The sequence below is a fragment of the Arvicola amphibius genome, chromosome 13 (assembly GCF_903992535.2).
Source record: "Arvicola amphibius chromosome 13, mArvAmp1.2, whole genome shotgun sequence".
In the NCBI taxonomy this organism is placed as follows: Eukaryota; Metazoa; Chordata; class Mammalia; order Rodentia; family Cricetidae; genus Arvicola; species Arvicola amphibius.
Genome location: NC_052059.1, coordinates 67,214,243 through 67,236,890, shown reverse-complemented (window position 1 = coordinate 67,236,890; position 22,648 = coordinate 67,214,243). Strand labels below are relative to the sequence as shown.

The 22,648-nt window shown below is 39.0% G+C and overlaps 1 protein-coding gene across 1 annotated transcript in view; it reads left to right on the top strand.

The window, feature by feature from the left end:
- Gpr137c (G protein-coupled receptor 137C) overlaps window positions 1-21,813 on the top strand; it is a 66,859-nt gene extending 45,046 nt beyond the window's left edge. The window contains exons 4-7 of the mRNA XM_038310377.1: window positions 16,258-16,407; window positions 18,375-18,500; window positions 18,655-18,773; window positions 19,613-21,813. Of these exons, the coding sequence (XP_038166305.1) occupies window positions 16,258-16,407; window positions 18,375-18,500; window positions 18,655-18,773; window positions 19,613-19,790 (573 nt within the window). The 3' untranslated portion in view covers window positions 19,791-21,813. The remainder of the gene's footprint in view (window positions 1-16,257; window positions 16,408-18,374; window positions 18,501-18,654; window positions 18,774-19,612) is intronic.
- The last annotated feature ends 835 nt before the right edge of the window (window positions 21,814-22,648 follow it).

Below are 22,648 nucleotides of genomic sequence, written 5' to 3'. Positions count from 1 at the left end.
TAGGGCTGGAGAGATGGCTCAGCAGATAAGAGCACTGGCTGCTCTTCTCAAGGTCCTAAGTTCTATTTCCAGCAACCACATGGTGGCTTACAACCATCTGTAATGAGATCTGGTGCCCTCTTATGGCCTGCAGATGTACATGCGGGCAGAGCTGTATACATAATAGATAGATAGATAGATAGATAGATAGATAGATAGATAGATAGATAGATAGATGATAGATAGATAGATAGATGATAGATAGATAGATAGATAGATAGATAGATAGATAGATAGATAGATAGATAGATAGATAGATAGCCGGGGCAGTGGTGGCGCACACCTTTAATCCCAGCACTGGGGAGGCAGAGGCAGGCAGATCTCTGTGAGTTCGAGGCCAGCCTGGTCTACAAGAGCTAGTTCCAGGACAGGTACCAAAAACTACAGAGAAACCCTGTCTTGAAAATCTAAATAAATAAATAAATCTAAAATTTAAAAAAAAAAATTAAAAGAGATTCTGTCTCGGGAAAAAAAAGCAGAGAAAAATGAATCAACACATGTCAGGAAATGGGATTCAAGTGGTGCTCACTTCTCATCACAAATAATGGAGACCAACAGCATAGAAACATCTTTGAATGCTGGAAGGAAAATTTGTCAGCTCTGAGGCCTGCAGCTCTGAGGCCTGCAGCCACTGTAAATACTTCTTTATTGTTGGTGTTGTTTTGTTTGAGACAGGGTCTCTCTGTGTAGTCCTAGCTGTCCTAGAACTTGCTTAGTAGATCACGCTGGCCTTGAACTCAGAGATCCTTGTGCCTTTGCCTCCCAAGTGCTGGGATTAAAGTTGTATGCCACTACCACCTATCTTGAAATATTCTTGAAGAGCAGCAAAGGAATAAATTTACCTGGATAAAAGGAAACCAGTAAGCACACCTAGATTACATGAAATCCTGAGAACATTTTACAGTGTGTAGAAAAACAAACTGGCTTGAATTCAGTTCTTCAGAAATGAATGAAGAACACCATAGGTAATATGTGGAGAAACATAATTTCTGTTTTTTAAAAAATACATAATGTGAGGTTCACATATGTGGATGTAATAGGTAATTCTCCATAAGTTGTATCTAACAACTATATAATGAAGGATAGGAGAAGAATATAAAAAGTTAAGGGTGTACCTTGTAATATTCAGAGCAGGGTTTTCAAATTTCGATCTTGAAACTCTTAGAGTCCTAAATATTATTGGAGATCTCAAGGAGCTTTGTAATATGTACCTATTACTAAATAACATGTTAAGAGTTAAAATATTAACCTGTTAATTCATTTAAAAATAAGCCCACTACATGTAAAATAAATAACTTCTATGAGTTATCAAATTTTCTTTTAAAAAGTTAGATTGTCATGCTACATTATTCAAGTGTCCTTAACATCTTATTTGGTAGCAGACAGCTGGGTTTCCCTGTCCATATTTGCATTCACTGTGTTAGGGTATGTTGTTCAGGTTAAAATAAATTTTAGAAAGTCTGTCTTCACACATGCATACAGCTGGGAAATGGAGAACCTTAATAAATTTTCCAGATAATAGGGGATATCTTCTATATTTGCTAACACAAAAACACAGAAGTGAAACTTTCTTAAAGATTAGTTACCATGAAGAACCTAGAGCAGTGAGTGACTTTCTATTAGTCTATATTAGACTTGGGAAATTTTGTAAGATCATGCTTTGATCGTTTAGAAAAGAGTGGTGACAGATCTTCAGTATGCCTTATTTTCATTAAGTTGTGTCCCAAATTGGATATGTTAGTATCACACCATCTCATCAGGAAATTCTAGTTGGTAGAAAACGTTAATCGTGGAGGCAAGTGCATATAATTTCCCAGGATCTAATTTTCACTTGAAAGTTTAGTAATTGTCAACTGTTTCTTTAAATTTATAGGTTTATTTTGTATACATAAAAAATGCACCTGTATACCAAGTCTGAATAACCATTGCTTGTCTTCTATAGCTATCAAGTAAAACATGGTGTTCCATGAAAAAATTTTAAAAAGTGACTGTTTCCACTTCCAAATCAATTAATCGTGTAAGTGGTTTTCTCCAGAACAGCCACAGTGCTTCGTATGGGGCACCGATCATCATCCCATACATGTAGTAATAAATAGACAAGTACTCTAGAATCAGTCTAATAAATATTTTTACTGTTTCCTAAAGGTTATTATTAGGAGGGTACATACCTGAAACCCTGGCACTTCGGAAGCTAAGGCAAGAGTTCAGGGCCAGCCTCAGCTTCAGAGAGCCTTTGGGGCCAGTCTGGGCTATGTAAGACACTGTCAGAAAGAAAGGAGGAAGGAAGGAAGGAAGGAAGGGAAAGAATTCTTAAACTTTTGTTTTTAACCAGGAGTGCATGACAGTAAAGAGTACGATCACTATAAAACAATTTATATTTGTGCCCTAAAAATCATTCATTGAATCTTCATTTATAATGTGTAAAGTTAATGAAAACAATATTTGCTGTTTAAAGCATTCATCACACCTGCATTTAAATTTTCAATTCCTTTTGCTTTAAGCTCTGAATGATTGGTCTCAAAAAGATGCTGCAGCTTAACTTGGATCATAGTACTATTCAAAAAATGTTCTGTTGCAGAAGACATAAAAGGTAAACTCTTAAATTTTATAAAAACCTATTGAAAGATAGTTATCATTCTATTTTTGTTTCTTACTAATGGTTTCATATAGTCCCTTTTCAGTAGATTGAAGGAATCTTATTGAGTAAGACAACTCTCTGATACTTTTCTTTCTTAGCATTTTAAAGAAGACATTTTTATTTATACTAATATATATAATGTATGTGTGTGTGGATTCCTGTGTGTGAGTGCAGGAACGTGTGAGCCATGGCATACATGTAGAATCAGGAGAGCTGTTTTTTGTGTCAGCTCTTGACATCCTCTGGCTCAGACAGACTCTTGATTGTCTACCTCTGTGTAGTACAAATAATAAAAACACAGAAACAGATAATGGAGTTAAGCCTGAAAATCAGAAAAGCAAAGCAGCCAGCCATTGGCTCTTATCTCTACCTTAGACCAAAAAAAATGGGCAAGATTTTGTCTCCACAAATCCTGAAGACTCCACACCCAACACTCCACTGTCTCTTACCCCTTATTCCTCTCTCCACCCAGTCATATCACTCCTGTTTCCACCTCCCTAGTGCTGGGATTAAATGTGTGTGATCCTAAATTCAGGGATCACCTTTGTGTGAGCTCTGTTTCTCTTTTAGATGGATTCAGTCTTGTGTAGCCCAGGGTGGTCTTGAACTAACAGAGATATATCTGCCTCTGTCTCCTGAGTCTTGGTGTTAAAGGTGTGTGCCTCCACTCCCTGGCCTGTATGGCTGGCTAGTGTGGCTGCTTTGCCCTCTGATCTTCATTCAAACTTGATTTATTAAAATACCAATAATATACCACTATACCTCTGCATACACCAAACTAGCTATCAGCGTGCGTCCTGGAATCCTCCATCCTCTCCCTGCCATCTCAGTGTAGGACCACTGGGATTCACATGCACAATACCATGCCCAACTTTACATGAGCTCTGGGGATTTGAACTTAGATTGGCAGGCTTATGCAGCAAGTACTACTCAAGCCAAACCATATCATCTTAACCATTCTCAGTACATAGTCATTGTCGTTAGGTGTAGTCACAGTGTTACACAGTTATTCCTGCTATCCATTCTCAGAACATTTATCTCATCTCAAAACTCTGTACCAATAAACCCCCATTCCCAAGCCAATGATACATTCTTAAGTATGAAATAAGCACTTTGTTTTAGAGTAAAAATACTGTTTGTTTTGGGACAAGGTCTTTCTATATAGTCCTGGCTATCCTAGAACTCAATGTATAGATTGGGCTGGCCTGAAACTGACAAAGATCCACCTGCATCTGTCTCCCAAATGCTGAATTGATGTTGTGTGCCATCACACCTGACAAAATTTTAAATCCGAACATAAGTTTTATATCAATTTAATTTTTTAACTTTGAGGAAAATTATAAATTTTGTAAGGCAAAAACCATGTGGTATGCATATTATTGACTGCCCGTGTAGGTACAAAACAATTACAGCATGTCAAAATAAAATGTATTGCCTGATAAAGGAGTTCAGCAGGTATGGCAGATACAACTGAGGAGCCTACTAACCATAAAAACACAGAGAACAAAATGAACTCGTGTGTGAAAAATGCACATACTTATAACCTACCTGTGCTGCATCAGACCTTTTAGAAAACACAGCACACAGCAGTGAAATGGCCATAACATCATCGCCTGTTTGTAGCTAACATGGCAGAATGCTCAACAGACTGAAAGCAATAGCCACCTCCAAAAATGGGCAAAGAGAATTCTATTGTTTTAAGAATAGTTTTGATTTGGATCTTTCAGGACCTTGGGCCCTAAAGACTTTCGGAACTGTTCCCTCCTAGCAACACCAACAAACACAGAGAGACAACAGAAGCCAAATAGAAGCTCTATACCCAACATATCAATACTTACATGAAAATATTTAGAAATTAGAGCACCATAGGGCTGGAGCGATGGCTCAGCAGTTAAGAGCACCGACTGCTCTTCCAGAAGACTCAGGTTCAATTCCCAGCACTCACATGGCAGCTCACAAACATCTGTAACTCTAGATTCCAAGACCCTCATATAGATATATGTACAGGCAAAACACCAATGAACATAAAATAAAAATAAATTATTAAGGAAAGAAAGTGGAGCACCAGAATAAAATTTTTAAAGTCATTTATGTACTGGTTTCTAGAATGTACTTTAAGTGTAAAGATCGATGACAGTAAAAACTAATATGTTCTGCATTCGGTAAGCATAGAAGTCTATGTTATTATCAGATAGCATAGACTTCAAGACAAAGAATACCACCATATATAAAACTACATATTTTATCAGAAAGTAAAGAATATTAGAAAATACAAGGGGTACATTTCATCAAGAAGATGTAATCATAAATGTGGGTATGAGGCTAAAATATCAGAAATAGTGGGGAAAGCAGGCAAATAAGCAGTCATAGTCAAAGGTACCGCATAATCCCCAGTGATGCTTGAAGATCACTAATCATAAACTGTGACCATTGTCTGTGCCCTTAAGCTAATTGATGCCAAATAACTGGAATGGGAATTTCTTCGATTAAATATGAAATTGTCATGAAAGTAAATCACATGACTAGCTGCTGTCTTTGTTAAGGTTTCTGTTGCTGTCCTAAAACACCACAACCAAAAACAACAAGGAGCTGAGAGGGTTTACTTCAGTTTTATAGATCATGGGTTACACTCCATTACTGAAGGAAGAAAAGAACTGATGCAGAGGCCATTGAGGAGTGCAGATCACTGCTTTATTCTTCATGGCTTGTTCTTATATATACTCCTAGGACCACCTCCCCTGGTGTGGCATCATCCACAATGGGCTGCCCCTTCCCACATCAGTCTAGTCAGGAAAATGTACCACAGATTGACCTGGTGGTAGCATTTTCTCAATTGATGTTCTTTCCTCTCAAGTGATTCTAGACTATGTCAAGCTGACATGAAAAATAGCCAGTACACTCATTAAACAAGTCACAACATATCCAGAACGGCTGGAATTAAAATATTCTCTGGATATACTGTGATTCATATTAGTAACTAGATAGATAACCCATGGGTAAAGGAATTACCAGAAATTTAAAATTATGTCAGACAGAAAGTTAATGAAATATATTGTATCACTGATTATAGGATACAGCTAAATATTTTAAATGCTTAAGGGTAAATATGCCTTTAAATGCTAATATACTTACATAGTATGTTAGAAAAGACTGGAATCAGTGATATGTTGTCTCTATCAACTGTAGAGGGGAGAAAGGGAAATAGTAACAGAAATAAGCGCAAAGTATATAGGAGGACTAAGATAATAAGGATAGAAATCTATAAAACAGGAAGTACAATAAATAGAAGCCAAACACTGAGTCTTTTTTTTTTTTTTTTTTTGGTTTTTCGAGACAGGGTTTCTCTGCAGCTTTTTTAGAGCCTGTCCTGGAACTAGCTCTTGTAGACCAGGCTGGCCTCGAACTCAGAGATCTGCCTGCCTCTGCCTCCCCAGTGCTGGGATTAAAGGCGTGCGCCACCACCGCCCGGCCACTGAGTCTTTGAATAGATAAAAATTACAGTTTGAGTAACCCTTTAACTCAGGCGCAAACTCTAATCAACATAATAAAAAGGATAATCAAAGGGGGATTTAACTGGGAATGGAACATTATTGTAATATTTGAATATCAGCCAGTGCAGCTCACTACATTAAGATATCAGAAGGGCAAGGGAGACAGATCCACAGGTCAAAGCACTTGCATACAAGAAAAGGGAGATCCTGAGTTCAAATCCCCAGAACCCTTCTAAAATTGGATGTGATAGGGCGTCTATAGTGCCAGTTTTCTTACTGGCAAGATGGGAGGCAGAGGCAGGACAGTCTGTAGAAGCTGGACAGACTAGCCTGGGAAAGCAGTGGCAAAACAACAAAAGAAAGATCTCTTCTCAGACAAGGTAGAAAGAAGGCAATGACTGACACCTAAGGCTTTCTCCAACCTCCGTACAGTCTGCACCATGGTGTTCACATACCCACACTCATTATCACAAACATCATACACACATGCATGCATCATACACATACCGGAGAGCAATAGAGAAAGACCACGTAATTTCAGTGTTATTTGACAAAATTCAGCCCCCTTCATGATTAAAAAAGATTTAACATGAGGTAGGGAACACTAGGAGGAGGGGATATATTGTATGGAAGAAGAATAAATAATAAAGATATAACAACATTCAGTTAATAGGAAATAGAGGAAATTGCTTCTATTTGTTTAAAAAGACGTCTATTCTTAAAACACACCATATCATTCTTAAATATTATAGCCTACTTAAATATTAAATTTCCTTGTATCTAAGACCAGGAATAAAGGAATATATTGGTAGATTTTTGAGGATATAATTCTGTTCAGTATACCAAGAAAAAAAGATATAAAATTGGGAATTAAGTAGAAATATCCAGCTGTGATGGCACAAACTTGTAATTCCAACTTTCAAACTCTAGAAATGACAGAGACAATTCGCTGCCTGGACAGTCACCCAAAGTTCCTCTATACCTTTGGGGCATCCATCTTCGGCTTTCAGGCCCATAGTGTCCAGCAGACATTTCCATGAAGCAGGAAATTCCAAAGACAGTTCAGTCACTTTCTGCTGTGTCCTGCAGAACATCTCGCAGACTCTTTAATGAATCAGGAACCCCGAAAGACCATCTCACCTTTAGGCAAGTTCAGCAGTCCTCTCTCTGCAGGTTCTTTGTGTCCACTTTATGTAACAGTCCAGGCAAGTGCAGTTTCTTGCCCAAATGGCTAACAAACTCCATAAGTAGTCTCTTCGATGCCCATCTTCCTCTCGAAGTAGATTGGTGCTGCCAGGAACAGACGTGTCTCATTGTCATGAAAAACCCTAAGTTATTAAAACATTGAATGCCATATTCTGCAGTCTTTGAAAGATATGAAGAATGTCTATCTAACTGAAATATATCTCTACATATCTAGAAAATCTAATAACATGACTACAAGCTTAACTATTATCAATGATTATCCATTAACAACCTATATTTCCTAATTATACATTACATTTTTAAAATGAACTACACAATCAAAATAGCTTAATCAAGATCAGAAATACATATACATATAACAAATTGACCTTAAAATCCATACCAATGCAAATTATTCATATCTATATCGTATCCCCCTTTAAATGTAAAAGAACATTTATAAACAATATTTGGGAAAATGGGCGCAGTTATTTCTCTCCAAACTGCTTCCTGCTGAATGGGGGCGCTGTTATTTAGGTCTTTCATGGTGTAACCTGTGTGCTAGGTTCATCTCAGTCGGCAGTTGAGTGAAGTAATTTTTTGAAGATGTTCATAGCAACCTTTCAGGAGGGCGTGGTCTATCATACCATATTGGGATAGAAGCAATCCACAGTGTCTCATCCTCTGTGAAAACAAAAGAAGGAACTCTTTTCCAAAGCATCATGTTCTTAGATCCAAATTCTGAAGTCATACCATTAAGGTGTCCATTTTGGTCTAGCCTGGCAGCCCATATAATGAAATGTCTCTCTGTACTTAGCTCCTTTACAGTCAAAAATTTCAAAGAAAACACAATAAAATACACAATCCAGACTCTCTGTGAATTTTCCATTTTTACGTGGCTTATTTTCACTCTATCACTTTATTCTGTCTCTTTAAAGACTTTACCCTTTTTTTAAATGCATTAACTTTATTCTCTATATATTTATTTTTTCTCTCTCTCAAGCCTACATATATTCATCCAACATTGTGAGCCATTTAAAGGCCTTCTATGTCTGAATCTATTGTGAATCTGTAATTCTTTACTATCCAGGAGCACTTCTTAAAAGGTTAACTACCTCTTGAAAACTTAAGTTGCGCCGTGTAGAGGTAATACGGTACCGCCTGTTTCCAGCCAAGTCCAAACCTTAACTGCGCTGTTATCATGGTAATTACAATAGATAGTTCCTGCCTGAGGTCAGCACAGTTCAGCATGGCGGAGCAGAGCCAAAGCCGCTCCTGCCTCAGTCATTTGGTGCCCCTGAGCCGCACACAATTCCAGGCACACAGCAGTCCACATTGGAGCCGCACTCAGCAGTTTAATTCTGAGACTGAGCGTGCAGCACAGAAACTCTTTTCATCCAAGTTACAGCCAAATCTGACACGCAGAGCACTGCGCAGTCTGAAAACATCTCTCTGTATGGCGGCAGAAATCCGTCATGCTCTCCTGCTTGCCTAAGCCTGATTCCACCATTTGCCCAGGTGCAGGCAGGGATCGGTGAGCCATTGGCTCGGTCTCAGCGCACTCTCCTTCTGATCCCAAGCGGGAACACAAATATCCAGGCCCATAAAAGCCATTGAAATGCTTTAAAGCCAGAGTTCGCGCTGGCGGCACAGCGCAGGAAGCTGCGTTTTAAAATGACTCAGCTTTTTTTTCTGCCACTATTGCCGAAACAGGAAATCTCTCTATGGCATGTCCTAGCAAATAGCAAAAAGCTGTGTTAAACTCTCTCTCTTCTTTATTTAAAGCCCTCTCAGGTTTTTAAGTGGATTTAGTCACCACGTTGGGCGCCAATCTGTAGAAGGAAGCGGCAGAGCTGCGTCCTGCCACCCGGCCTCCGGCTAGCTTTACACCCGAAATAATTACACGGAAACTGTATTCTTTTAAAACACTGCCTGACCCATAGTTTCAGCCTCTTATTGGCTAATTCTCACATCTTCCTTTAACCCATATTTAGTAATCTGTGTAGCACCTTCTGTTCTCTTAAAGGGCCAAGGCAGTTTTCTTTATTAATTAACCAATGAAAGTAACATAGACAGATAACTCTCCTCCATCAACAGTGGATACTGTTCAGAAGACACGGGGACAGGGAAGGACTTTCTGAACAGAACTTCAGGAGCACAGGAAGTAGCCCCAGTCTCAATAAATAAAACTAAGAAGTTTCTGTATTTCAAATAGGGAGTAATATACAGAATTTATAACAAAATGCAAAAGTCAAATACCCAGCATATAAAACTGTCAATCAATAAATGGGCTAATGAAATAGTTTTTAAAAAAAAAAAAAACCCAAGCTATTTTTTTTTTTTTTTGGTTTTTCAAGACAGGGTTTCCCTGTAGTTTCTAGAGCCTGTCCTGGAACTAGCTCTTGTAGACCAGGCTGGCCTCGAACTCAGAGATCCGCCTGCCTCTGCCTCCCAAGTGCTGGGATTAAAGGCTTGCGCCACCACCGCCCGGCTCCCCAAGCTATTTTTAAATACACAACATCTCTAGACATCAGGAAAATTAAAAATAACCCCACTTTGATATAACACCTCACCACAATCAGAATGGCTCATCAGAAATCTGCCAGCAAATGGTGGAGAGAATGTGGGGAAAGAGGAGCCTTATTCACTGCTGGTAGAGGTGCAAATTAATACAGTGATTATGGATTAATTAAAATATTAAAATAGAACTACCATATGACCCAACTTATTCCACTCCTGGGCATATACCCAGAAGGCTCCCTTTCCTATCATAGAGATATTTCCACACATGTTTATTGCTACTGGAATAAACCTATTTTAGAAAGGAAATGGAGCCAATATAGATGTCCATCGGCATATGAAATATGATCATAAGAATCTGGTTTATACACAAAATGGAACATTGTTGGGTTGTAAAGAAAATGAAATTTATAGGAAAATGGATGGACTTAGACTGTATAATATTGATAAATAAGGTCACTCAGACTCAAAAATAAATGCATGTTCTCCCTCATGTACAGATCCAACCTATAATGTATGTGTATTTATATGCAAATAGCTCTAAGTGTGGGTATAGTATGACATTTAGAAAAGAGACCAAGAAAGGGTTAGAGTAGGCAATGAAGAAGGACAGCATGAGGATGATGCACACAGTGTGTAAGGCAGTGAAAATTAATGCCCTACACGAAGGCTCTGCGGCTTCAGAGCAGCAATTCTAGTGGTATAGAAGTTCACTGAGATGCATGATGTTTAGGACAGGGAGGTGCTCATTTGAACAAATGTGTGATGCTTTTATCTGTGAGTTCGTTATAATAAATTGATTTTAAGAATGACAATAGGCGAGCCGGGCAGTGGTGGCGCACGCCTTTAATCCCAGCACTTGGGAGGCAGAGGCAGGCGGATCTCTGAGTTCGAGGCCAGCCTGGTCTACAAGAGCTAGTTCCAGGACAGGCTCTAGAAACTACAGGGAAACCCTGTCTCGAAAAACCAAGAAAAAAAAAAAAGAATGACAATAGGCAAACAGATCAGTACAACAGAAGAAGACCTTTATGTCAGTTCACACGTATGTTGTGTTCTCATATCTGATAAAGATGCTAAAAGCAATCCAAATGGAAAAGGAATGTTGTTGTTGTTGTTGTTTTGAAATAGGGTTTCTTTGTGTCACAGCCTGTTCTTGAACTCACAGAAGTCTGCCTGCCTCTGCCTCCCAAGTGCTGGGATTAAAGGCATGCACCACCACTGCCTGGTGAAAAGGAATTATTTTAAACTAATAGAGACAGAGCAATTAGATAACTTATACAGTAGAATCTCCTAGATCCATTATTCATGTATCTATATGTCTGTGTATTCATATATATGCACATACATACACACAAAGTTCAAAGTGGAAAAAAAAACAAGACCTGTACAAGTTGGGTACAGGCAAAGATTACTTAGATCAGAAAGCATGCATAATAATCAAGAAGAACGAAGTTAATAAATTAGACTTAGTTGAATTTTAAAACATCATCAAAAGGCAGGAATAAGAAAATGTAAAGGCAAACTACAGCCTTCAAAAATATTTACAAGCCGGGTGGTGGTGGCACACACCTTTAATCCCAGCACTCGGGAGGCAGAGGCAGGATCTCTGAGTTCGAGGCCAGCCTGGTCTACAAGAGCTAGTTCCAGGACAGGCTCTAGAAACTACAGGGAAACCCTGTCTCGAAAAAAAGAAAGAAAGAAAGAAAAATATTTACAATGCACATATCTAATGAGGATCTACTGCCCAGCATTTATAAAAATCTTCTACAACGCAGATATTTTTAAAAGACATGCTAAGTTAGAAGGTGTGAAAAGATTTAAATAGATTGTTCACAAACATACAAAAGGCCAAAAATATAGTATCATTAGTAATCATGGAGAGGCATCCAGCAGCAAACCTACAATGAAAAGCTTGCTGACCCCAACAGGACAACTGCATGAAGCTGCTGGAACTCAGACCTGTTGAAAGTATAAAGTTACACATTCATGTTGGAAGAAGATGTGATTCTTGCGAGAAGCAGTTGAATCTCAACATGCTGTATAAGTCAGAAATTCTGCTCTTGGCTATCTGTCCAAAAGAAATGAAAGCATATATACACAAAAAAGATTAGGGGTGTACCCAGAAGCTGCCCACTAACAGAAATGCATGTAACCAACATTTTGTGTGAACAAATTCATGTAATTATACAGTAGAATTTATATAATTAACTGCCCCAGTTTTCCTGGAGCTTTCTAGAAAGTGGGTCTTTCAAGGGCTAAACCAGGAAAAGCCATGGCAAAACATGAGAACTTGGTCACCCTCAGCAATGACAAGAGGTAACCTCTGGTGACACCGAGACATGTAAATTGAATGAAAACTGAAAACGAGTCCATAGTCTTTGATTCACTTATATGAAGCTCTAAAAGAAGAACTAGGTTCAAAAACAGAAATGTGAGTGATTTTGTCTAGGGATTGGCTGTTGATGAGCGGATGTGGGAGCCCTGTGGACTGATGATGGTGGTCTATATCTTGGTAGAACTTTAGCCTATCAGTGGTTGCACCCTTTTTTATTTTTTCAATCCTGAGCTTTGTGGGGTAACTCTCACTTTTTTTCTGAAGCCCTGGTTTTCTTTTATTGCTTTATATAAGTTTATATATAGTATATATATGTTTATATATAGGTTGTCTATAAGTTGTTTTATGAATTGTGTCATTGTTATTGATTCTTTGCCCTTTCCCCATTGAAAATGCCCTACACTGTTTATAGGTTTAAGCAGTTAATCTATTTTATTCAGGCAGTTATTTTATTTCACAAAGTGAAAATTCTCTCTCTCTCTCTCTCTCTCTCTCTCTCTCTCTCTCTCTCTCTCTTTCTGGCTCTGGCTCTCTGGTGTGTGTGTGTGCACTTTGGTGGCTAACTTAGGTAATTCTTACAACATTCTATTTTGTTCTTCTTAACATACTTTTCTTCAATAATATGTTCCTTTAAAATCTAACCCAAGCAGGGTGTCATGGTATATAGTAGTTCCAGTTACTCAGGAGGCTTAAGATGGAATTTTACTAGAGCTCAAAGAGTTCAAGAACATCCAGGGAGCATAGTGATATTTTTCATAATTTTTTAAACTCTGGATTGATTCTAGTTTGATGTTTTATTAACTTGAAGAGGAGACAGAAAGTTCAAATGTATATTCACTGAAGATTCTTATCTTTACATCTTTTTAAACTTAATCTTTTCATGCATTATCAAACAAAGGTTTGATATAATGTACGGAATTAAATCAAAGAATAAACTCTACTGTTAACATCTTTCCAAGTATCTTTTTTTGCTTTTTAGTTTTTTTCAGCTGCCTCTCATATGTGTTGTTCTTATGCGGAAGTCAGTTATGATAATGATTCTCAGCTCTGCCAGGACCAATCTACCCTTTTATGAACCAACTGTTAAATTTCTTGTATTTACTTATTGTGTGTGTGTGCATGTGTGCACACATGTGTGGAGGTCAGAGGACAAGTGTGAGAGTTTAATCTTTCCTTTCATCATGTGGGTTCTGGGGATCAAACTCAGGACTTCAGAAATGGTAACAGGCACATTTATCTGGTGAGCCATCTCACTGGCCCTAGTAATCAATATTTTAATAACTATCTTCTGTCCTGAAATCAATATATTTTAACTACTATACAAATAAAATACAATGTAAGGCCGGGCAGTGGTTGCGCACAGTCTTAATCCCAGCACTCCGGAGGCAGAGGCAGGCGGATCTCTGTGAGTTTGAGGCCAGCCTGGTCTACAGAGCTAGTTCCAGGACAGGCTTCAAAGCTACAGAGAAACCCTGCCTTGAAAAACAAAAACAAAAAAAATTTAATGTAGTAAACACATAATTTAAGTATAAAGAGCAAATAAAAGAAGTTAACAAATATCAATATGTAAATTTGGGAGCATGATATAATCAGATATTTGTCTCCAAACATAAGAATCATGAATGGGGCCAGGCGGTGGTGGCGCACGCTTTTAATCCCAGCACTCCAGAGGCAGAGGCAGGTGGATCTCTGTGAGTTCGAGGCCAGGCTGGTCTACAGAGCTAGTTCCAGGACAGGCTCTAAAGCTATGGAGAAACCCTGTCTCGGAAAAAAAAAAAAGAATCATGAATGGGGTGGTGGCAGAGGCAGAGTTGGGTGTTTTCCATTATCACATACGTCAAGCAATATTGATAGTGCTACAGTTTTGTCAAATAATTATAATTGAACTCTTGTTAAAATTTTGAAAAAACCCAAATGCAAGTTTGATGTAATTTCCATAATTATGATAGGAATTTCACACATTATATGTGTTTCTTGAAAATTTGGCATGTATTTAAATTATACAAACTATTTTTAGTTACTACAACTTTTTATTTTAAAAAATAGTTTTCATTACAATTTAAAAAGTTCGAGAACCCTCCTTTTTTTAAGCATACTCAGAGAGTTAGTAAACATGTATAAAGAGTAACTCATTTTAAGAACATAAAAATGGCTGGGCATGGTGGAGCATACCTTTAATCCCAGCACTCGGAGGCAGAGGCAGGTGGATCTCTAAGTTTCAGGCCAGCCTGGTCTACAGAGTGAGTTCCAGGACAGCCAGGGTTACATAGAGAAGCCCTGTCTTGAAACAAAAAACAAAACAAAACAAAACAAAAACCATAAAAAAGTAAAAGATAACCTCCATAGGTCTTCATCCAGCTTTAAAGCGGGGCACCCTCTGGTCATTGGTATCAGGGTCATGAAGGCTGTGTGGAGTTCATTCTTTCACTAAGGTCTAATGAAGAAAAATTAGATAGTCCAACAAACATTAGCTTCTGACATCCTAGTTGGGTCCCTAAATTCTGCACTTGAGATACAGTGGGGATTTTATTCCCAGTGACCACTGGATGGTTTCCCACATGAACTGAAATCATCTTCTCTGATTTCTTTGAAAAGGTGAATTTAAACGTTCACTAAAGACATAAGCTCTAGCATTTAAAATTGCTGGCTCATATGGGATTGAACATTAATGAAAAGTGCCCACATAAGAAAGTGTGTCTTGTGCCGCGAGAGTTAGGAAGTCAAGTGAACTCCACTTGGGATTCCACTTACAGAGCAGTCAGTGAGAGAGGCTCCAAAGAGCTGCACTTACAGCTTATCTGTGTGAGCTACTCTTTCAGTTCTGACATGGAGTCAGAATTCAGAACAGTCCGAAAACAATCCTATACCAGGTTAATTTTTGTCCCAGTCTGCAAAACATATTACTAGGGCCATATGACTTTGTTTAAGCATTGAATAGGGGCCCCGCTTAGCTATATGTCCTTATTCTAGGAAGATGTTCATCAATACCTATGATCATGAACCAGCAGAAAAGCACAAGGAGCCCTCCCAGCAGGGCGGGGAGCTTCATAGCTTCAGATCACAATGAAAACGGGAAACAGACTACCAAACATGTTAACGTGTAAAATGAAGTTCAGTTCTGGCCAGATAATATTAAACTGGTTTTTCTTTTTGGATATCATAAAGATCATAGGAGAACCCCTCTGTGACTTACAGGTCATTTAGTAATCCTGGATCTTGCGTGCTAAATGTTGTAATTGTCCCTTAAGCTTGTGACAATTGAACACCAACTTCCAAATTACCATGTTGAGTGTTTACTTGAAATGGATCAGTCTCTTTGGCAGTGCTCTTGCCTCTTAGAATAATGTTTTAACTCATAGGTGAAATATGGAGGATTACAAAGGAAACCAACTGTATTAAAATAAAGACCCCAGGTTGAGAGTCCCTGTAAACAATACCATCACAATCCTCTTCCTTGTGCTCAATACAGTTGAAAACCACAAAGTAACAAGAATTTCTATCTTTGGGGAAATGGTAAAAGCCGTAGTATAGACTTTTACACATTTGAAAGCATAGTTGAGGACCTGGATTATTGTCAGCAATATATTGTCACTCAAAAGACTATCATCCATTTCCTAATAAATGGAGCAAATATGCAAGGAACTGAATTTCTATTCTTGCTTTGTATCAGAAAAAAAGTGTATCAAATGGACTAGTGCTTTCATTTCCCCCATCCCACTTTGATTAGACTACATTGATTAGAACCTATAATGGCTCAGGTCTCTGGCCAGTTTGTCGATTCATGTATTACTACAGGAATAAGGCAACTTTGGCAAAACAAAATCTTCCTTCAGCTGCTATTTGGCAAGTGGCCGAAGCACTCACATAAATGAAACATGATGCGATTCAGGAACAGGAATTGTAGGCAGAATAATCAAGAGTTGACTTGAGCAGATGTCCACTCAGCTTTCTAGCGGGTACTCTGCAAGAGGCAACCGCTGTGTGCAGACGAAGGGCTCGCTCACCGTAGAAACACGCTGAAACTTTGCCTGTGCTTCTCATTTCCACAGGGCATGTCTCTGTGCCAGACTGTCGTCGTCGGCTCTGTCGTCATTCTGCTCTACTCCTCCAGAGCTTGTTACAACCTGGTAGTGATCGCCATATCACAGGATACTTTAGAGAGTCCGTTTAATTACGGCTGGGATAATCTTTCAGATAAGGTAAGTATCTGTCACATAGTACCAGTCTCCAGCCGATACACCTGATGATTAAGTTAGTCTTAGCAAGAACATTTGGTGTTTGACTCAGACATGGTTTTATGCAATCTCCACTCTCTGTAAAACTGTTTAAATCTTCCCATTTGCACGTGAACCTTGGAATCATTCTTCAAAAAGTCTTATCTAAGATAATAATTTATTTTGTAAATAATAGTAGTGCTAGAAACCTGTTAGTCATATGCCTATTTACTAGCTTTTTAAAGGATATTTTTAATATCTCTAGGTAATTGTCTGTCATTAGCCAGTGAATACAGCTAATGTCCTATATGGATGAAAGAACTGCGTAAATCTTAATACTTGGTTCAGATATATATATATATATATATATATATATATATATATATATATATATATATAATTACTTTTTGTTGTTTTTTTTTTGTTTGTTTATTTTTGTTTTTTGAGACAGGGTTTCTATGTAGCTTTGGAGCCTGTCCTGGAACTAGCTCTTGTAGACCAGGCTGGCCTCAAACTCACAAAGATCCGCTTGCCTTTGCCTCCCAAGGGATTAAATGCATGTGCCACCACTGCCCGACAATAATTACTTTCTTTAAATCTGTATTTATCAGCCTTGCAAAGTGAAGAGCATTAGTAGATCTTTGTGTGTCCGGATATTCACTGTAATTTTCAGCGTTGTAGCTATACATCTTTAACTTCTCAGCACATCATCTCCTTCCTGAAAGTACAGTTGGACAGTCAGATGTGTATCTCAGCTTCACTTTTTTTTCCTCATTTTTTTTATTAAAGATTTCCATCTCCTTCCTTCCTCCTCCTTCTTCCCTCCCCTCCCTTCCACCCATACCCCCTCTCCACCCTTCTCCAAGGCAAAGAGCCATCAGGGTTCCCTTCACTATGTTAAGTCCAAGGTCCTCCCAGCTCCCCCTAAGTCCAGGAAGGTGAGCAACCAAACTGACAAGGCTCACAGTGAGTCCGTCCATGCTGTAGAGTTCATGTTCATTGCCGTTGTCCTTGGTTTCTCAGTTCTCCTCCACCGTCAGCCACATTCAGAGAGTCCGGTTTGGTCCCCTGTTCCATCAGTCCCATTCCGACTGGACTTGGTGGTCTCCCGTTAGATCTGTCCCACCGTCTCAATGGGTACACGCACTCCTCACGGTCCTGACTTCCTTGCTCATGATCTCCCTCCTTTTGCTCCTCATCAGGACCTTGGGAGCTCAGTCCGGTGCTCCTATGTGGGGCTCTGTCATTTTCTCCATCCAATGCCAGGTGAAGGTTCTATGGTGATATGCAAGATATTCATGAGTATGGCAATAGGATCTGGACATTTCTGGCACCCTCTCCTCACTTTGCCCTGAATCCAGGGCCTTCTAGAAGACTGTCACTCGCTAGCTAAGGAGATGGACTTCTCGCATGTGATTCTATGTGGCAGATTCTCTTCACTTCTTTTCCTGCTTCTGGTGTCCACTCCCTGCGTCTGGTGGAAAAGAAATTCAGTATGTAGAGTAGCTCCAAAGTGTATTTAAAAAATCAGTTGTGCTGATTTACTCTTAGAACGTCCCGTTTTTCTTCAGGCCTAACTCACGGTGCTATCGTGCCAGTGGGGCAGCTGGAACAGTGAACCCTTATAACCAACCCTCTTCAGACTAAGGTGCCTCAAATGACATCATTCTGCATTATCCAAAAACTAAAATTATTTTTCTAAGATAATGCATTGAAAAAATTTTTAATTGTCTTGTTGTAATTTTTAAAAAAAAAAAAAAAGTCCTGTTGTGTTCCTTGGAGGAAAAAATACCATTACATGAGAAGTCACAAAATAACAAAATACAGGAAAGTTCAGCGCTTTCGTGACTATACTTAATGTATGTTAACTCACCCAGCCCGAAGCACTTGCGGCAGGTGATTGCTTAAATGTAAAACCAGTGTGAAAATGCTCTGTCGTGTTCTGTGGACAGGCTCGTGGGGAAGATGGAAATGGAGGAGACTACATCGTCTTTGGAATGGTCCTCTTTCTGTGGGAACACGTACCCGCGTGGTCAGTGGTACTGTTTTTCCGGGCACAGAGATTAAACCAGAACCTGGTAAGATATCACAATATCCCCCATGCTCAATCTCATGGTTTTTTTTTAAAGCATGGAATATTTATCCTGAGTTTCTGTTTTTAGTAAGTCTGAGACTAAAACTCACAGATTCTCATCTCCGGCCTTTACCCAGTCTCTAACGCTGCGTCCACAGGCACCGGCTGGCATGGTGAGCAGCCACAGCTACAGCTCCAGAGCTTTCTTTTTCGACAACCCAAGACGGTATGACAGTGATGATGACCTGCCAAGACTGGGGAGCTCACGAGAAGGAAGGTAGATGTCACTAGTCCCTTAGGCTGGATTAGCATTGAAATAGTTTGCAAAAACAACTCCGAGCTTTAACTCACCCATTAAACAGATGATTTGGCAGAACATGTTGATACATAGGATCATGAGCTGTTTAACCTATTGGGGCTTAACCATATGGTACAACATGCTCTGTAAACAACTGTCAGCTGACCTGAAGCCAGTATATCACCCTTTCTTAAAAAATGTTGAAGTGGGATCATATCATCTCAGGACCCCCTCTCGGTCAAAGTGAAAGCATGCAGTATTGGGCAGGGAAGGGTTGCTGTACACTGTATATTTGCTTCCTTGTTCCTGGTGCAGTTCTAGGTCAGAAAAGAAAAGGCTTCCTGTGCCCTCATAGTTGAAAACCATCAGAAAGAAAGCCTTATCATACACCAACAGGACTCTTCCAGCTTGATCCCTTCTCAGTAACTCTAGCTTCACCTGGACAAATCCTGTATGTCATCTGTGAAGTAGAATGGCAACACAGCCTGGTTTGTGGGCTTAAGATGAGGATTAAAGGGATACATGCATACATACATACATACATACATACATACATACATACATACACAGATGTGTTGGAGCAAAGTATAGCACATTGAGCATATTATTATTGTCAGGTACATTATGTCTCTTCTGTGATATGTGTTACAAGGCAGAGATATCAGATAGAAGCCATTAAATTGTGTAGAAACCCTGTGTTTTGCACATTTAAATGTATTTCTGTGTTGTGAAATTCTTTGGAAATGTTAAAAATGCCAGTGTGGCTTCTTCTAATCACAGCCCTCTGGCTTCTTTGCCTTACTTTTTTGTTATTACAGTTTATCAAACTCGCAAAGTTTGGGCTGGTATGGCACCATGACTGGGTGTGGCAGCGGCACTTACACAGTCACCCCGCCACTGAATGGCCCTGTGACAGACACTGCTCCCTTGCTCTTCACATGCAGTAACCTGGATATGAGGAGTCACCATCGATTCTACGTGACTCCACAGAACTGAGGGTTTTCCCGCGGCAGGCATCTTGAACTGCTTTCATGAATGTGTATGTGTACTCGACATCTTTAAAAGCATCTACATCAACATTGCATCATCTATTGCAACTAGCAAAATCTGGAAATCCAGCTGTGTTTCGTGGAGATCCTCAAAACACAGCTGTTTGTTTTGACCTCTGCATAGTGAAATTCAAAGTTCGGAGGAGAAAGAGATTAGATGCTAAGGTAGTTGATGACCTCAGAACCTCCTAACTTTGAGTGTACAACGCACATTTGCATATTTGCACTTTTACCTGTGTTCAGAAAGAATACTTTGCAGTCCCCAAAGCCACGCTCAAGTATTGAGTATTCACACCAGAATATTATTGTACACCAGTTCAGAAGGCAGTTTTTCCACGAAAAATCAAAACCTAGAAATTCAGAGGTGTACTCTCCATGAAATCCTTACCCAACTGCAGCTTTCGAGTGTGATCAGTGCACAGAGTTAAGGCTTAAAAATGTATCATTCCTTTTAAAAACATGTAACATTGAAGACAGTTTTTTAAAGCATGTTTTGAAAACAATTTTGATTGAAATTACTCCATTATTTGAAACAAGCGATAGTAGAAACCCTTCATGGTGCTGCTGGCTGGTAGTGTTCTTAACAGTGAGCCAGTGGAGACTGTGTGGCTTTGAGCAGGACTGGTCAAGTGGCTATTCTGTATGACTAAAGTAAGTAGCAGTTTAAGCATGATTCTTCCAGAAGCAATAGTGACTTTTGCATAGGGGGTTTCAGTAGAACTTCTTGGGACTAACAAACAAGCTTACAGATGCACTTAGGGATTGTTCATTTTAAAAAGTGCTAAGTTAAAAACAGTATGTTTTCAAAGAGTATTCAATTTATTTGAAAGGAGATGGAGCAAATCCCACCTACTGAGTCATGATTGTCCTCAGGTAAATTAAATCATGAGACATTTTGCAGTGAGCTAAAGTGCAATACTTTATAAAATGTGTAATCCTGCCTTTATTTTTCACATTTTATACCTTGTATATGGGCTAAGCCAAATTAATTCCAATCAATTCCAGTACTGGATTAATAAGCAAACAAGAGAAGTGTAGAGGTTAACAACACTGGGATAGTTTAGGACTTCATTAAAACTGTTTTAAATATGCTACTGTAAGCAGTGTGCTTGAGTGCATTCAAGCCCACACACACAACAGTAGGCAAAGACAACACAATTTTAAAATGCACTTTCTACCTGTGTTTCTATGGAAAGCAGATGCTGAATACCTCAGATTCCAAGGGGACAGGCAGCATAGGTTTCACGCAGGTAAAAATGACCCCACAACAAGATCTACCAGCTGCTTTGGAACTGGGCGAACACAGCTGCCCTCTTCTGTCTACTGACTAGAAACTGTCTTATTTGTACTCATACCTAAAATCTTTCAGCTTTTTAACAACTAATGCAGCAACTTCACAAAAATATATATGAATCTTTAAAAACATTGTTAATCCTTTCTATCTTTTGAGAGGATGGTATAAAGCCAAATACTTTTCTTTTTTTATGAACAATCAATTTTGAATTCAATCAGAAGCATACTTATACATAGCATTTGTTTGTAAGTTCTTACTGTAACAAATGATTTCAACTTTTATAGTGCAGAAGCTAGCCTTGGTACTATGATGACAACAACCTAACTATAGTCTACAACTGTGGATTTCTTTTCAGTTTTTCGGTTTTTCAGAATACCAGTTGTTTATTTTGATGATGTTAGGTATCTAACTCTATTGTTTTTGATATTTTTTTCTAGTTAAGCTTCTCTACACAAACATCCTGGTTGACAAAGTAAGCAAAGATTACATAAACTCTTCAGATAAAGAATCTCAATTCTTTTTGCTGCACTGGTTGACTACGCTGAATTTGAGATTTATTCGTTATATTTATCACTGACTCAAGTACCTAAATTCTTTTTATGGGGAGGGGGTGTTGAGACAGGGTTTCTCTGTGGCTTTGGAGCCTATCCTGGAACTAGCTCTTGTAGGCTTTTTTTTTTTCTTCAGAGTCTCTCTATGTAGTCCTGGCTGTCCTGGAACTCACTGTGTAGACCAGGCTGGCCTTGAACTCAGAGATCGTCCTGCCTCAACCTTCTAAGTGCTGGGATGGATTAAAGGTTTGCGCCACCACACCTGGCCTATAAAGTACCTAAATTCTTTTTTTTTAAATTTATTTATTTATTTATTTTTTTTTTTTTTTGGTTTTTCGAGACAGTGTTTCCCTGTAGTTTCTAGAGCCTGTCCTGGAACTAGCTCTTGTAGACCAGGCTGGCCTCGAACTCAGAGATCCGCCTGCCTCTGCCTCCCGAGGGCTGGGATTAAAGGCGTGCGCCACCACTGCCCGGCTAGTACCTAAATTCTTAACATTTGTCTCCTATACGTCTCACAGTACATCACCAAAGAAGAAATCTGCCCGTTTGCTTAAAAATTCAAAAGCACTAGCAGCACTTTAAGTCTGTTCTCAGAGGGAGCTGTTCATAAGGTTAAAGGGCTACAGTTCCTGTCCACCTGCCCTGAAGCACATGACAACCCCAGCCCTTCCTCACAATCATTGATTAGAAAGTCAAAATTCATTGCTTAAGTGTATAATTCTACAGTGATTAAAATTACTTGTCCTTATTGTTTATTTCATTTGGGTTGCTATCAATTTTGAAACTCTTAACCACCTATTGTAGCTGACTGTAGTTTTATGGACAATGTAATTTATAGCTGAAGTGGCTTTTTTATGCATAATAGCCTTTTTATTGTTTAACGGTGTTTCTCAGCTATACAGTCAGTTTCAAACTGGTTGCAAAGGTATAGCTGTGGCCAATGAATGTATTTGTTGTTTC